The sequence below is a fragment of the Channa argus genome, chromosome 24 (assembly GCF_033026475.1).
Source record: "Channa argus isolate prfri chromosome 24, Channa argus male v1.0, whole genome shotgun sequence".
In the NCBI taxonomy this organism is placed as follows: Eukaryota; Metazoa; Chordata; class Actinopteri; order Anabantiformes; family Channidae; genus Channa; species Channa argus.
The window spans coordinates 10,330,490-10,346,483 of record NC_090220.1 but is presented as its reverse complement, the minus strand read 5'-3'; the positions used below and the strand labels follow the sequence as shown (position 1 = coordinate 10,346,483).

At 37.8% G+C, this 15,994-nt stretch overlaps 1 protein-coding gene across 2 annotated transcripts in view; it reads left to right on the top strand.

The window, feature by feature from the left end:
* Window positions 1–14,076, top strand: part of hlcs (holocarboxylase synthetase (biotin-(proprionyl-CoA-carboxylase (ATP-hydrolysing)) ligase)) — a 43,842-nt gene extending 29,766 nt beyond the window's left edge. Inside the window, exons 7-11 of one of the 2 annotated variants that reach the window (XM_067494861.1) lie at window positions 7,927–7,994; window positions 8,323–8,483; window positions 11,560–11,674; window positions 12,237–12,450; window positions 13,606–14,076. In XM_067494861.1, the coding sequence (XP_067350962.1) occupies window positions 7,927–7,994; window positions 8,323–8,483; window positions 11,560–11,674; window positions 12,237–12,450; window positions 13,606–13,771 (724 nt within the window). In that variant the 3' untranslated portion in view covers window positions 13,772–14,076. Of the gene's footprint in view, window positions 1–7,926; window positions 7,995–8,322; window positions 8,484–11,559; window positions 11,675–12,236; window positions 12,451–13,605 lie in introns of those variants that run through there. The other variant, XM_067494862.1, reaches the window with a different exon arrangement.
* The last annotated feature ends 1,918 nt before the right edge of the window (window positions 14,077–15,994 follow it).

Below are 15,994 nucleotides of genomic sequence, written 5' to 3'. Positions count from 1 at the left end.
TATTAACTAAAATCTATAACATGAAACTGGTTTCAAAAAAGTAATATAAAATGTTCTTTGTATATTGTGTAATTTCAGTGCTACACAATATGCTGTAATTGAAAGGCTGTGTTAGGGTATACTATGTTAAATTACAGACAATAATGAAACAGTGGGATAGAAAAGCTGATTCAGTAAAAATAGAGTTTAAAAAAGTACTAATTTGGCAAAAAGCAACCTTTGGTAATATCCGCATATGCATGTGTGTACTTGTGCATTCATACATGTGCACTGGAGACAGGCTGGAACTAATTTTATGCCTTTGTGACCTCACTGCAGCAATGGCAAGTTGCACCGAATAGACTTCTTTGTACACATCCACACATGTCAGTAAAAGTGACTGTTGAGAGGGTCAATCAGGCAGCAGGTGAGAGCAATTAAAACTGTCATAAAGTTTGAAAAATGAATTGTGGCGTACCCCTGAGCTAATTAGAACAGACAGTGTTGTCATTCAGGTTACACAAAAACTAAAACAGGATGAATGAGTAGGCAGTATAACCCAAACTTCCTGCAGCAGTTGGATTTCTCTGCTAATGTTAGAGTTTCCAGATGTCCAACTGCGGCAGTGTTGATTAATGGAATTATTAGGGGTTATTTTTCTTTAGTTTTTCAATTATTTTTCTTCATTATCACTTATATAGTTTGATACAAAAAAAACAAACCCATTGATTTTGACAGTTATTAAAACAGAAATATTAGTGTTTTCCCCAATGTTTTAGCATGTCACAATAATAGGATTAAAAATAATAAATAGGATTTGATATTTAAGGTTAGTATTTTTTTTTTTGTTTGTTTTTCTTTTGCCAAAAATTCAATATTTTCATCACAGTATACCAGAGTTTTAATACAGACTCCAAAAGTATATTTTCTTCTGTAAAAACCTTTCGTTATTGATTTTGATTCTTATTTGATTTTGATTATTATTTTTGACCATAGAGTCGGATGTTCGAGCCCTGCTCTTCCCATCCACATGTCAAAGTGTGCCTGGGTAAGACACTGAATCCCCAACTGTCCATTCTCATCCATAGCATTGGAGAGGGTTGTGTCAGCAAGGCGTAAAAAATTGTGCCAAATGAACATGCTCTGATGTAGTGATACTGAACTTACGGGATAAGCCAAAAGGACAAAAAAAGTTTAATATTTATTTGTTTAAATATTAGTCTATTATTAGCCTAAACATTTGTTACACAATTAAGAATATGTGGACGTTTTGTTTACTCTGTGAAACAACATGTAGATTTTGTGTTAATTATTAGCCCCCACATTAAAGTGGTAGCAAATTAAAGTGAAGTATTTGTCCAGCAGCAAACTACCATTCCTTGAAGTTAACAAACACACTGTAATTTATATGGTATCTTTCTTCTATGTAACAGTTGTTAAGTTTCTGAAAATATGTTTAGATGTGAGTGTACACTCACATTTATGGAATGATTTAGACTCTGCACTGTAAAGCTATTAGAAAATCAGTTTGTGAACCAGATCCTGCCACTCATAATCCTGTATTTTTTTTTTTACATCAGACGGACAGACTATAGAAATTTAAAAAAATCAAAAGATTATTTCCGTGCTGTACTATTCAGTCACACTAGTGCACCCCTAATGTTTACATTTGCACTGTCTAATTTGCAGGCGTATAGAATGATCTGATAGTTAAAATGTAAGAGTGCATGACACATAATAAATCAAACTATTGTGTATACATAGTTCAGGTCCTTGTTTGTGATGTATTTACATTTTATTTAGAATTGGAAATATGATTTTAGTTTTATAGTTTTAGTTTTTATTTTCTATTTTATGCTGATTTTATTATCTGTAGTATCTGTATATTATCTGTTTGCAGGGGCTGCAAATTAGCTTTTTCCTATACGCATTATATTCAGGTTATATGTTTAGTTGTATAGTGGCCCCCCAAAATAAATACAATTAAAAATGTATCAGTCAACACTACTGGCTGGTGTGCAGAAAAAAGCAGCAATTAGCTATTAATCTGGGTTTCTGGCCAGTGTCTTAGGTTATCAGGAGTTATTACAGCTGGTCGGGGTTATTAGTTCTCCAGGTTTTATTTCCAGATCGGGCTGTAGAAAGTCTTGTAACCATTCTTAAAAATGTCCTCTTGTTTTTTTTTCTGTACACACAGAAGCTTTTTCCCACAGATCTCTATGCACTTGCGCAGAGACCCCAATGAGGCTCCTGAAAGTCTTTTGCTTTTCTCATGGTGTTGATGGTTTCTCAATCACAGCATGAGAAATGTCTTAGCTTTTCTCATGGTGTTGGTGGTTTTTCAATCACAGTGTGAGTCTCTCCCCAACCAGCAAAATCCTATTACATTCTATAACATTCTATTAGTAACTGGTTGACAGAAAAACCCTTTCTGACATGATCCTGTATGATCCCTTGACAAGCTTCATTTTCCGTTCTGCAATCTCAAGCAGTGCATGTCAAGAAGCAGCAAAATAGCCCCAAATCATCCTGCTCCCTACACTGTACTTTACTTTTTGGTTGATGGTTTCATCTTGATACTGTATGCAGTACTTTTTTTACATTATACTGTATGTAGTGCTGCACAGACATTATCCCAGTAGTGTTGTTTGGTGTCAAGGTGGTCCTTGGCAACCTTTAGGTGTGTGGCAATGTTATTTTGGAGATAAATGGCATCCTTCATGGTGTCCTGTCATGGATACCATGCCTGTTTAATGTTTTATGTATGGTTGACTCATGAACAGTGATGCTAACCAACTGGCCAGTCACGTCAATGGAGAGTACTGAGAGTACCAGATTTCTCCATTCAGTGTTTGACTGATTAATACCTAGTCCTGAGATTACTCAATTGATAATGTTTTTGAGTGAGTGTTTTTGTAAATTAGGTAGTTATAAACCACAACAGGAAACAAGATTAGAGTTTGACAGTAGTCATGTAAAAGTCACATAAAAAGCTAGAGGTCTGGAACAGCATCCTATGGTTAGATGAGACCAAGCGAAGCTTACACCGGAAGTATTGCAATACAAGAGTTTGGACAAGGGAAGAAACTGCTCATAATCTCAAGGCTGGAATTAGTGTTATGGTGTGGGTGTATAGGGCTGCCAAAGAAGTAGTTCCATTGTGTTTATTGATGGAGTGGCTGCTGACAAAAGCAATAGAGTGAATCGTGATGTATTTAGGGCTTTATTATCTGATCAAATTCAGCTAAATGCTTTAAACTCATTGGACAGTGTTTTACAGTATAAATTAGTACTTGAAAAATACTTTTAAAAATATCTTCAAAATTTCTTTTGAATCAGCATTCAATGTGCAATTAATGTTATGTTGATTGTAAAATAAGGGGACGCAAACTTTTGCATGTAAAATGTGTAATTTTCTTTTTTGTGTGTGTATCAGTGTTAGCAGCAAGCAGTTTGTGTTTAGTTAAGGAAATTTAGCACTTTGAAAGGTGTTTATTTGTTTAAAAAGTAAGGATGAGAGTCTACTGGATCAGCACTTGGCTGGTCCCGAGAGCATAATGATTCTTTTCCTGCTATGCTGAACTTGATCCCTGTGCTTGGAGCAACACTTCTACTTAAATTTTTCTTATAAGAACACCCACTTCTTTTTTCCTTTTAAAGAAGGGCTTTGCATAAAGAGAAGCATCAGTGGGTGTTAATGTCATTCAAACAATTGACTTCTACTTTTGTTCATACAAATGCTGGGTTCCATGCTGTCTGCACATGTGGAAAGCACGTTTTGCATTCATCCAAAGTTTATAATATAGTCTTATTCTTACATTATTCCAAAATTGTAAGATCTCCTTTTATTTAAAATAAGTCATATTTTAGAACATAATTGGCGTATTGAGTATTGCTTGTCACAGTATTAGCTTAGTTACTGCAGTGCAACATACATGCAAAAAACTACCTTATCAATGACATTTCTCCTTAAAGCTGTTTTTTTTTTCTTTCTGTTTTGAAAAGCAATGCAATATCCTGTGAAAAATATCAACCTCAGAACATGCATAGGGGTTTGGTACAAAGAATAGATCCCTTATAAGTGTGGCAATGGTCTGAGCATAAAAATCTAATTGGCCCAATTGACCTTGCATGCTCTATCTGCAATTATATCAGATTGCAAGCAGATGGTTAAATTTTCTTATTTCTTGTTCTGTTGAACATGTGGTGCAGTGTTCAGCATGAACTTTTTTGGTCAAGTGGAAGGTATGTAATACTTTAGAGCCCTGAGGCGTTCCCAGCATTGGACTCACCCACACAGGACCTCCCGCGGGATCCAATATCTGCAGGTTTTTGTTTTTACTTCATCAAGACTACACAAACCTGCCAGCAATCAGTGTAGTCTGTTCCAGGGACTACATTTAGCATGACAAGGGAAAACTACAAAAAGTATATTCTTGTTGTTTTGTTATATTGAAATAGATTGTTATATTTAACATATTTAAACAGCCTAATACATACTCTTTTGAATATATTTCATAATAATAATTTATTATGGTCGCCTTCCTCATACAAGATAAAACAACAAACAAATTAGCAGCACTAGCATCTAAAACAGCATAAAAATAAACAGTTTGTAAAAAGATGAAAACGGAAAAGGTGAGGTTTTTTTAGACAGAATTTGAACATGGGGAGAGTGTATGGTTTAGAAGAATGGAATCAGTTGGAATGGAATTCCAAAGATGGGGGACAGAGCAAGTGACTGTTGTAGCCCCCAATAGAAGACAGGTGAGTGTGTCGAGTGGATGAGGTGTACTGAGGAAGAATGTAAGGAGCGTGGGGGTGTATATGACTAGAGGAGGTCTGCTAGGTACGGGGGTGGAGGTTATGGAGCGCTTTGAATATGAGGAGTAGAATCTTATAATTAATGTTGAGATGGGCCGGGATGAATTTGTCTGAAGATGGGGGCAACATGAATCCCCTGTGAAGGCGGTTCTAGTGAGAATGCAGGCAGTTGAGTTCTGAACCAGTTGAAGTTTATGAATCGATCGAACCTAGCGAGAGAATTACAATGATCTAAACTGGATGTAACCGAAGCATAGATGAGAGTAGCTGTACTTTGGGGAGCTTTAACCAGGGAGTCAAGTGGACGTGACAGGGGCTTCAATTTATGGATGATGGAGATATCATTATTAGTTGGGAGTTGAGAAAAGAATAGAGGAATAGTTACAGTAGCAGTAAACAGAGGTTACAGTTGAGATAATAACTGTTGATGAGTATTTTTCGGTTTTGGAAGCGAAAAAGTACATAAAACTATTACAAAGAGCAGATGAATACATGTGTAATGGGAAAGAATCCAGTGATTTAAATGAAACTCATTAAACATATCCACAGACTGTTGTAGGCTACAGTACAGTATAACTTTGGCGAGGGGATGAGTAAACGACTTTGGGACGCCTTTTGGCTGGAAGACCCACTGAATTTTATGAGCCTAACAGTAAACACATTGTACCACACTATGAAAGGCCTCCACCAGTGTACCACAGAAATTTGAAATGACTACATCTGTAAGTTTATAGTTTTAACCTGTCAGCTCCCAACATGGCCAGTGCAGTGCATTGTAAAACCACATCTGAGGTCTTTTCTTTCTTTCTCAGCAATTGAAAATTAGCTCAAGTGCCTCCCATTTCTACTGATCATTGCTGAGATATTTCTACAGCTTGACTGGAGTCCACTGGCGGTAAATTAAATTGATTTAAACATGATTTGGAAAGGAACACACTTTTATATAGAAGGGCTTACAGCTGACAATGCATACTGTATCAGAGAAAAAGCCATGAGGGCAAAGAAACTGCCTCCAGAGCTCCGAAACCAGAATATTGCAAGGCACACATCTGGGGAAGGCTAAAAAAAACATTGCAGCAGATGGAAAAAGTTTGGCACAACCAGGGCTTTTTCAAAAGATGGTTGCGCTGGATTACTGAGCAATAGAAGAGAAGGGCCTTAGTAAGAGAGGTGAAGAACCTGATGGTCACTCTGACTGAGCGTCATAGATCCTGTGTGAAGATGGCGCAAAGTTCCGTAAGAAAAACCATCACTGCAACCCTCCACCAATCTGGACTTTGTAGCACAGTGGCTACTTGGGAGCCTTCCCTCATTCCAACCACATGAAAGCTGTTTGGAGTTTGGAAAAACCACCTGAAGGACTGTCGGACTGTGATACCCTGGTGACTAGACAGGGAAAGCTGAGTAGAGTAAAGTACAGAGTTATCCTCAATAAAAACCTGTTCCACAGTGCTCAGGACCCCAGACTAAATGTTGTCATACTGGCAAGGTCCACCTCACAAAATGACAAAAATCCTTAGTACAGAGCTAAGGCAACACAGGAGTGCCTTAGGTACAAATCTGTGAATGTCTTAGAGTGGCTCTGACTTGAATCCCATTGAACATCTTTGGAGAGTCCTGAAATGCCTGTCTACCAATGGTCTCCATCTCACCTGACTGAGCTTAAGAGAATTTGAAAAGAAGAATGACAGAGATATCCTCAATGAAAAACCTTCTCATTGAGCAGGCTTATAATGTCATACCAAAAAATAATCAAGGCTGCAATTGCTGTAATCTCTGTAATGGTTAATGAATCATCAGTCAATATTTTGTAAATCCCATCAGGGCAGAGCAAAACCTGTTTTTCCCCAAGTAAGGTTGCTGTTAGAGACTGTGAAGCTAAAAATAGAGAAACTGAACAGTTTAAGGTGCGATTTCAGTACAAAGTTGATTTTGTATTATATTCCAGAACCAAGCAGGCCTAGTCTTGACAAGCAGTCACCAAAACAAGGTTATTCAGTGTTGTTTTAGCTGCACTTACAATAGTACTACTTTGAAATGATAATTTCTGGCTTTCTTCTGTAGGATTAGCTCAATTAGTCATATTTAGAGATTAGTTTGCCCTCTCTCATTCATCTTTTTATGTTGCTAAATGACCAATGCAAACAGGTTTATACACAGTAAATCATATTTTAAAGATGAATATCTATTGCAGAAATAATCTTTAAAATGTTTTCATCTGGGAAGTGAGAAGTTTTGGTAGGAAGTGGTTTGGGAGACTAATGACTGTTTAGAAAATGTCTCTTTTTACTGACCAAACCACATTCTGTAGATAGATTGGTAGGGTAACAAATGTAATGGGTATAATATGTTTAATCCAGCCAGTCCTTTGGCAGGTTTCTATTTTTCTGTAAATATAATTTAATGAAATGATGAAGAGCATAACATTGGATAGGATCTTTAGTTCTATTTGGGAAGAACAGATTTCAGGTTCTCTTGTTTGCTAGTCCTTGCCTATCTTATTGCTGTATATGAATCTGGATGTGTGACAAGCTCATAGTTGTGCAAGCTCATAGTGATCTCTGTATCATAGCTTCTCCTGAAGGACAAAAAAATACATGTGTTTATACATCTACCTATCCGTCCATCCATCCATTCATATTAACTTAATACAAACTTTTTAAGTTCTCAACCATCTTTAACTTAATTCATAAAACCCTAAAGTTTTTGAAGTGCTAAGTATGGTGACAGGGCTGCATGGTCCCAGTCTGTAAGCAGAAAAATGACAGGTGTAGTCCAGGACCAAGAAGTCCTTGAACTCTCTTAAGCCTAACATCTACAACACTGTTTAAAGAGTATTTTATACTGTTTTGGAAGCAGTAAGAATCAATATGGTAAATGTTGCATTGCATCTAAACTCATTGTGTTGTGGATGTGCAGTAGACCGGTAGTTTGATTAAAATAGGTAGTATCTGTTAAATAAAATGTGCATGTCATGCATTAAAAACACGGCTGACACTACGGTGTGGACATGGCATAAGACTAAAGTAAAAGCATTTATAAAAGTATAATAAACAAGGACACTTTAAGCACTTAAAAGTATGTTTTGACATTTCTCTGTTCATCATTCATGTCACATTTTAGGCTGAATCAGCAGTTACCTAAGGATGTGGGACTAATAGCCGTAGCTGCTCAACAAACCCAGGGAAGAGGTCAGTGCTCAAGCAAACTCTAAACCTGCAGACAATGCATCCACAAAAACCTCAAATGCATTACAGGTTTTATTGAAATTATTTTTGTTTTCATTCATTTATTTATTATGCTTACATTTACACTTTGTTGTAAATCATTATGCATGCAGCAAATGAATGCCAAGCTATTTACTGTATCACAATCAAAAGTAAAACGGTTTTTGCTAGAGTTCAACAATGCTGTCATGTTTTACTGTCTTACTGGTACATGAAACAACGCACCCCCTCTAACCTGTGTGGCTGTTTTTCTGTTTAAACATGTCTTAATGTCCGTTTAATTCTGCTGTAGGCCGTGGTAGGAACACTTGGCTCAGTCCTCTGGGTTGTGCCACGTTCACTCTGACAGTCCAGGTTGAGTTGAGGTCCAGGCTTGGACGGAGGATTCCCTTCCTCCAGCATCTGGCTGCTCTGGCAGTGGTGGAGGCTGTTCGCACACTTCCTGGATATGAGGTGTGAGCCTGCTTAATTCCCTGTAATGCCTTTCTTCACACTAGATATTATCTGACTGTATTAGTCTGCTTTACATAAAGTCCAGAAGTATTTGACACAATTTCCCAATGTTTGAACCTTTACCAGAGCTTTAATTTTTGTGGCACCCTGTCAGAATTATAGCATTGAGCAAAGGCTGTTTTCAGAGAGGGAAAGGATGATAATTATGTATTGTTTTAAAGTAGTTTTAATGGTTGTGCAGCAGGAATATTGCTGTATAGCATTAAGAAACCTTATATTTTGTAATAATAAATCCTTAAAGACTTACTTGCACTGTGGCTCAGTAAAGTGTTAGCATAATATTGCACGTGACTGCAATATTTTGATAAAGCACTGCAATAATCACTCTTGTTGAAGCTGTTAGGCTGTATGATCCCATGCTTATTCAACTTTATTTATTATACTAATGTGACATCAAATTGTGACAGTGATAGCCAACAGCAGTATTTGCAGTGTAAGGCATTTCAAGAATTAATCAAACAGATATTTTTGTACACCCACTCAGAGGCTCAAAGCTAATTTGCAATTGATGACAAGCAGTTTTGTGGATAGGTGTGACATGTTTACTTGGTATACTATGACAAATCAAGCAGATAAATAATCTGGAGAAGTTTCTGAGTGTTACATTTGCCCTTGGTAGTTGTTCACTGATGAGGACTTGTATGCTAGGCTGGGCACTAAAGAGGGAGAGGTGGATTTGTACAGGTTGGCCAGACAAAAAGATAGAGATGGAGATGGGAAGGATGTGCAGCAGGTTAGGGTGATTAACCCTTAGTGGTCTGAGGATTAGGGTTAAGTTAGGGTTAACCCTAACCCTAACCCGCACCGGTGTGGGCGTCGACTCCTAAGAATTAAAGATAAGGATGGACATGTATTGACAGGTGCCAGGAGTGTGATGGGAAGATGGAAGGAGAACTTTGAAGAGTTGATGAATGAGGAAAATGAAAGTGAACAAAGAGTAGAAGAGGTGACTGGTGTGGAGCAGGAAGTAGCAAAGATTAGTAAGAGTGAAATGAGGATGAAGAGTGGAAAGGCAGTTAGTCCTGATATTATACCTGTGGAGGTAGCGAAGTGTCTTGGAGAGGTGGCAGTAGAGTTTCTGACTAGGTTGTTTAACAAGATCTTGGAGAGTGAGAGGATGCCCAAGTAATGGAGGAGAAGTGTAATGGTTCCAATTTTTAGAACAAGGGAGATGTGCAGAGCTGTGGCAACTATAGAGGAATAAAGCTGAGCCATACAATGAAGTTGTGGGAAAGAGTAGTGGAAGCTAGGCTAAGGGCAGAGGTGAGCATTTGTGAGCAGCAATATGGTTTCATGCCTAAAAAGAGTACAACAGATGCTGTATTTGCTTTGAGGATGCTGATGGAGAAATACAGAGAGGGTCATAGGGAGTTGCAATGTGTATTCGTAGATTTAGAGAAAGCGTATGACAGGGTGCCAAGAGAGGAGCTGTGTATTTATTGTATTTATTGTAATTGTATGAGGAAGTCTGGAGTGGCAGAGAAGTATGTTAGAGTGGTGCAGGACATGTATGAGAGCTGTAAGAGGTGAGGTGCTGTAGGTGTGACAGAAGAGTTCAAGGTGGAGGTAGCTCTGCATCAAGGATCGGCTCTGAGCCCCTTCTGTTTGCTCTGGTGATGGACAGGCTGAGAGATGAGGTTAGACAGGAATCTCCATGGACTATGATGTTTGCACATGACATTGTTATTTGCAGTGAGAGCAGGGAGCTAGTGGAAGAAAATCTAGAGAGATGGACGTCTGCTCTGGAAATCAGAGGAATAAAGGTTAGCAAGACAGAATACATGTGTGTCTGTGAGAGGGACCCAGGTGGAACAGTGAGCTTACAGGGAGCAGAGGTGAAGAAGGTGCAGGACTTTAAGTACTTAGAATAAACGGTTCAGAGCAACGGAGAGTGTGGAAAAGAGCCGAAGAGGCGTGTGCAAGCAGATTGGAACGGGTTAAGAAAAGTGTCAGGTGTCCTGTGTGATAAAAGAGAGAGGGACAGCTCATGTTAGATGTTTTGGAGATAAAGTCAGAGATGCCAGATTGAGGTGGTTTAGAAATGTTCATAAGAGAGATTGTTAATGTATTGGTAGAAGGATGCTAAGGTTGGAGCTGCCAGGCAGGAGGTCTAGAGGAAGACCAAAGAGGAGATTTATGGATGTAGTGAGGGAGGACATGAAGTTAGTTGGTGTGAGAGAAGAGGATGCAGAGGACAGGTTTAGATGGAGGCACATGATTCGCTGTGTCGACCCCTGAAAAGGAACAGCCAAAAGGAAAAGAAGAAAGAAGAAGCTTTTGTTTAAACGGGTGTTGCTAATATGGCTAGAACTGGTATTGTTATTGTAAACTAACTGGCCAACTGGAATGGGGTCATCTTCAATGTGACATCATTCTGAACTCTGACGTCCAATATTGCAGGCAGATAATGAGCCAAAGCATACTGTGATGGCAACCCAAGGCAAACAAAGGGGAAATTTTTCAGTTGCCTACACGGTCATCCAGATCTCAAAGAGCTCTTCATTTACTGAAGAGAAGACTTGAGGCAGAAAGCATTGCCTAGGGCTTGCTCAAGGGGGAATTGTTGGGTTCTCTCTATGCATCTTTATAGTTCTGACTTTATTCTGTAAAGTGCTTTGAGATGACTTTGTTGTGAATTGGCGCTATATAAATAAGGTTGAATTGAAATGAAAGACCCACAAACCATCAGCAGGTAGAAACAGCTGAATAGAGCAGAGCTTTCATGGCAAGAGACATTACATTTGGTAATGTCTGTGGGTTCTATACTTTAGTTATTTAGAGCAAAGTTACCCTAGTATTAAAAACAAACCTTATTTATAATTATGTGCCTTTATCATTTTATTTTGAGCCTCTGAAAATGGGTATTTAAAATAGTGGCTGTAATTCAAAACAATACTGGTTAATCCAAAACTTAAACCCATGTGAATGAAAGCTGAAACTCTACATTGTATTTGTTAAAGTTAAAAAAATAAAAATGTGCTATTTTAATATGAGGTTATATTTTATTTTTCCCCAGGACATTGACCTCAGAGTAAAGTGGCCTAATGACATCTATTACAGTAACATGATAAAACTCGGGGGGGTGCTGGTGACTTCTACTGTAATAGGATCAACCTTTCATCTGCTCATAGGTAACAACCCTCTCTTAATTACACTGACCAGCAGGTAGATCATCTAGCTTTAGGTATAAAATCACAAAACCAATAAAACAGTCTTTTACAATACATAATCCAAGATGCACCAATGAAATGCAGTCTCTATTGTTAGATTATTTACGACATTATGGAAATAAAACGAAAATACAGTGATTTGTGAAATTAGAAAAGTATCTTTATTGTAAACAGTACAAGGACAACATCAAATGTTGATACTGAGGAATATCACTGTTCATGTTGAGTGTTGTGTTATTTTAATGAACAAAAACTATGACAATTATTCATTGAAAATGGGACTAAAACTAAAGAACATCAACATCTTAATGGTAAGTCTCACTCACTGACCTATAGCATCCATTGAATCACAAACTGCAGCTCCTCATCAGTCAAACACTTGCTTGCATTGCAAATGATATCTGTCTTTCAGAAAAATATTGGCCTGTTGGTTATTACATTCATTAACTTTGTGGTTCTGTCATGTCCAAACTGATATGTAAATTAGGTTCCTATTATTTCTTGAACATTATTTGCTTCACAGGCTGTGGGTTTAATGTTACAAATAGCAACCCAACAATATGTATTAATGACCTGATCCAGAAGTACAACATACAGCATAACCGCAGTCTGCAGCCGCTCAACTGTTCCCAGCTCATTGCTCGGACTGTCAGCTGTCTGGAGGGCTTAATCAGCAGCTTTCAAGAAGGAGGCCCGGATGCCATCCTGCCTACCTACTACAAGAGGTGGCTTCACAGGTCAGCACTACATACACGCTCCTGGGGCTTTTTTATTTAGAATTACTAACTTTATTTATCTAGTCAATCTACACTAATCATTTGTTTCGGTGCTGCTAACACTTGAAATGCACTGATTAAACTGTTTTATTTTCCACCCAAACCAATGTTCACTACTTTTGTCTCCATTTGTCCTGCAAGTTGGTCTGGCTGGCGACATCCTTAGCGACTGTCATGATAAGAAATGCCACCAAAAAAAAAGCACTGCTGTCTGAGTTTTGTTAAGGAAAAAAGTGCTTTATGTGACTTTGTTAATAATTCTGTCAATATAGGAAAAACAAAAGAATTGTGAATATTTATTGTGAAATTATTTTAAAAAGCAACTAAAGACACTCTTCAGACAAGCTTTTACCTGACTGGGCTCTTATGGTTGCATCCTTGTTGTAGTTGTGTTTTAATTCATATTTGAAGTTTTATTGTCTCTCATATTTTCTCTTTTTTACATTTTGTAAAGCACTTTGTGATTTTATCTGTGAAAGGTGCTATATAAATAAATTTTACTTACTTACTTACTTACCATACAGTAACATTAGTATCTTTATTAGTAATATAAAGCAAATGACCATATCAAGACAAGCTGTTTATCATAAAAGTATTTTGTTAACCTCTGTAAAGGTAGCACTACATCCCAATTTCTCAAATTTTAACATTCAACTCAACTCAACTATACATCAACAACCGCATTTGCTAGTTAATAATAATAATCTAAAAATTCATATCATATTTTTATATTAAAACTGCTAAGTGGTAGTGGTGTCGTGTCTGATCGGTGTATATTGAAGAGAGACAGAAACAGACCAAACCATAACCACGTTGCGCCATGCAATCGAGTAGTCTATCAATATAAAAATATGTTAAATACATAATGTGACAGAGACAGGTATGGAAGGAGTCAAGATAATGAAATAGTGTAAACAATTAGTATGTGAAGGAGGAGGAGCATAGCATCAGAGGTAAAAGGGAAGAGTCTTTGTGAGGGTAAGGAAAGTAGTTTGTGGTCGTGTTGATTCTCCCAGAAGCAAGTCACACTCTCAAATGCAAATGCTACATACAGTAGCAACATCCTGAAACAGAGCTGTAACATTTCTCTCTTCTCTCTGCTCTCTGTGACCTCAGCGGGACTCTGGTGCATCTCTGGAGTGAAGATGGAGTAGAGGCTGAAGTTGTGGGTTTGGACAACAATGGCTTCCTCAAAGTCCATACCAAGGAGCAGGGCTTGGTCTCAGTGGAGCCTGATGGAAACTCCTTCGACATGCTGAAGAACCTAGTGGTCATTAAGTAGCATTAAGACCAAACTAAAAGTACAGAATCATCAGTTATATAATCTGAAAAAACCTTTATCTATCTTTAAAAATATCAGTGTTTTCTAAGTAATTAATACGTTAATTGTACCCAGTATGTTAAATGTACCCAGTTGGGTCACTGGGTACATTTGGACTGATTGGAGTAATTTGTTGTTTCAAAGGCATCTCTATAAAATAATATCTGCATTAATAATGTGTGTGTGTGTGTGTGTGAATAAAAAAATATTAGTTTGAATATTAGTTTGACGTATTATCTGTTGAACAATAAATCTTCTACTCCTCATCTCAATATTTAACCTTTATTGCTTCATCCATTCATAACTTTGTGAATCAGTCCCAGCTAAGTTAGGGCTCTTGTTTTTCTCCTCTTATCTGGAGTCACCCTCTCTTGCTTGCTTTACAAGAGAGGGGAGTGAGCTGCTGTGAGACATTCAGAGTGGAGGAAGATTTATTTTACTGTACTTATCAACCACAGTGTGCTTTGATTTTATGTGCAATACAATTTGATTTTTGTGGAGGCAGTATGGCTAAAATATCAAACATATGGAAGAACACTTACAGAAATTTGACTTGTAGACTTTTATGGAACCCTATGAAAGAACACATCTAATACAGTATAACCAGATGAGGCTATAAGGCAAAGACAGAAAATGCATTCAACTTTACACAGCAGTGTAGTTATGTAATGAGTGTAGTAATGAGTTATTCATAATGAGTTATGTGTAGTAATGAGTTATGAATAACTCATTTGCTATACACACCACTATTCACAAGGCTCTGTGTTATGACTAATACTTTTATAAATGTCTCCTTTAGGCAAAATTATTAGAAAACATTAAATTTCCATTGCTATGCTGATACACACCTATATCTATCTATGGAACCAAATGAAAAAAATCAGTTAATCAAGCTTCAAGCATGCTTACAAGACATAAAGGTCTGGATGTCCCATAGTTTTTTACTTCTAAACTCAGACAAAACTGAAGTAATAGTTTTTGGGCCCAAAAATCTCAGAAATATGCTGTTTAAGTCTAGATAACATAACTCTGGTACTACTGCAAGGATCCTTGGAGTTATTTTTGACCACGATTTTTGCTTTACCTCACATATAATACAAATCTCTAGCACAGCCTTCTTCTGCCAACGGAACAATGCATAAATTAGGAGCATCCTGTCTCAAAGTAATGCCAAAAACTAGTTCATGCATTTGTCACTTCTAGGGTGGACTACTGTAATTTTCTACTTTTGGGATACCCTAGTAACTCCCTAAAAAGTCTGCAGTTAATCCAAAATGCTGCAGCAAGAGTGCTGACTGGAAGCAAGAGAGATCATATTTCACCTTCACTAGCTTCTCTTAATCTGCTTCTTACATATAAAGCGCTGAACGGTCCATCATATAGAAGACCTCATAGTACCAAATCATCCCAATAGACCACTTAGATCTCAAAATGCATTCCTACTTGTGGTTCCCAGATTTTCCAAAGGTAGAATAGGAGGCAGAGCCTTTATCTATCAAGCTCCTCTCCTGTGGGACCAGCTTCCAGTTCAGATTCAGGAAGCAGACACCCTCTCGGGCTTATAGTTGGTTATAGTTATGCTGCTAAATGCTTAGACTGCTGTGGGACCCACCCCCCGATGCACTGAGCTCCTTTCCTTCGCCTGTCCCTCTCTCCTCTCACCCCACAATTGTCACCACTGGATGAGACTCTGGGTTTTCTCTGGGTTTTCAGTTGTCTTTCTCCTTCTCCCTCTTGTTTCTTGTCCCCTATGTCTTGTTGTTGTTTTTGTTGCTCTTTTCTTTTCTCTCTTCACTTTCCACTCACGTAAACCGGTCCCACCCTGAGCCTGGTTCTGCAGAAGGTTTCTGAAAGTGTCAGCTTGAAAACATGTCTGACCATCTTCACTTATACAGTATTGTTCAAAATAATAGCAGTACAATGTGACTAACCAGAATAATCCAGGTTTTTAGTATATTTTTCATTGCTACGTGGCAAACAAGTTACCAGTAGGTGCAGTAGATTCTCAGAAAAAAAACAAGACCAAGCATTCATGATATGCACACTCTCAAGGCTGTACAGGCCCCTTTCAATTAGTTGAAAGGGGTGTGTTCAAAAAAATAGCAGTGCCTGCTGTGACTGTACTATTTTGTACAAAACGTTTTTGTTTCTAGGATTTAGCATCCTGTGAATCACTAAACTAAT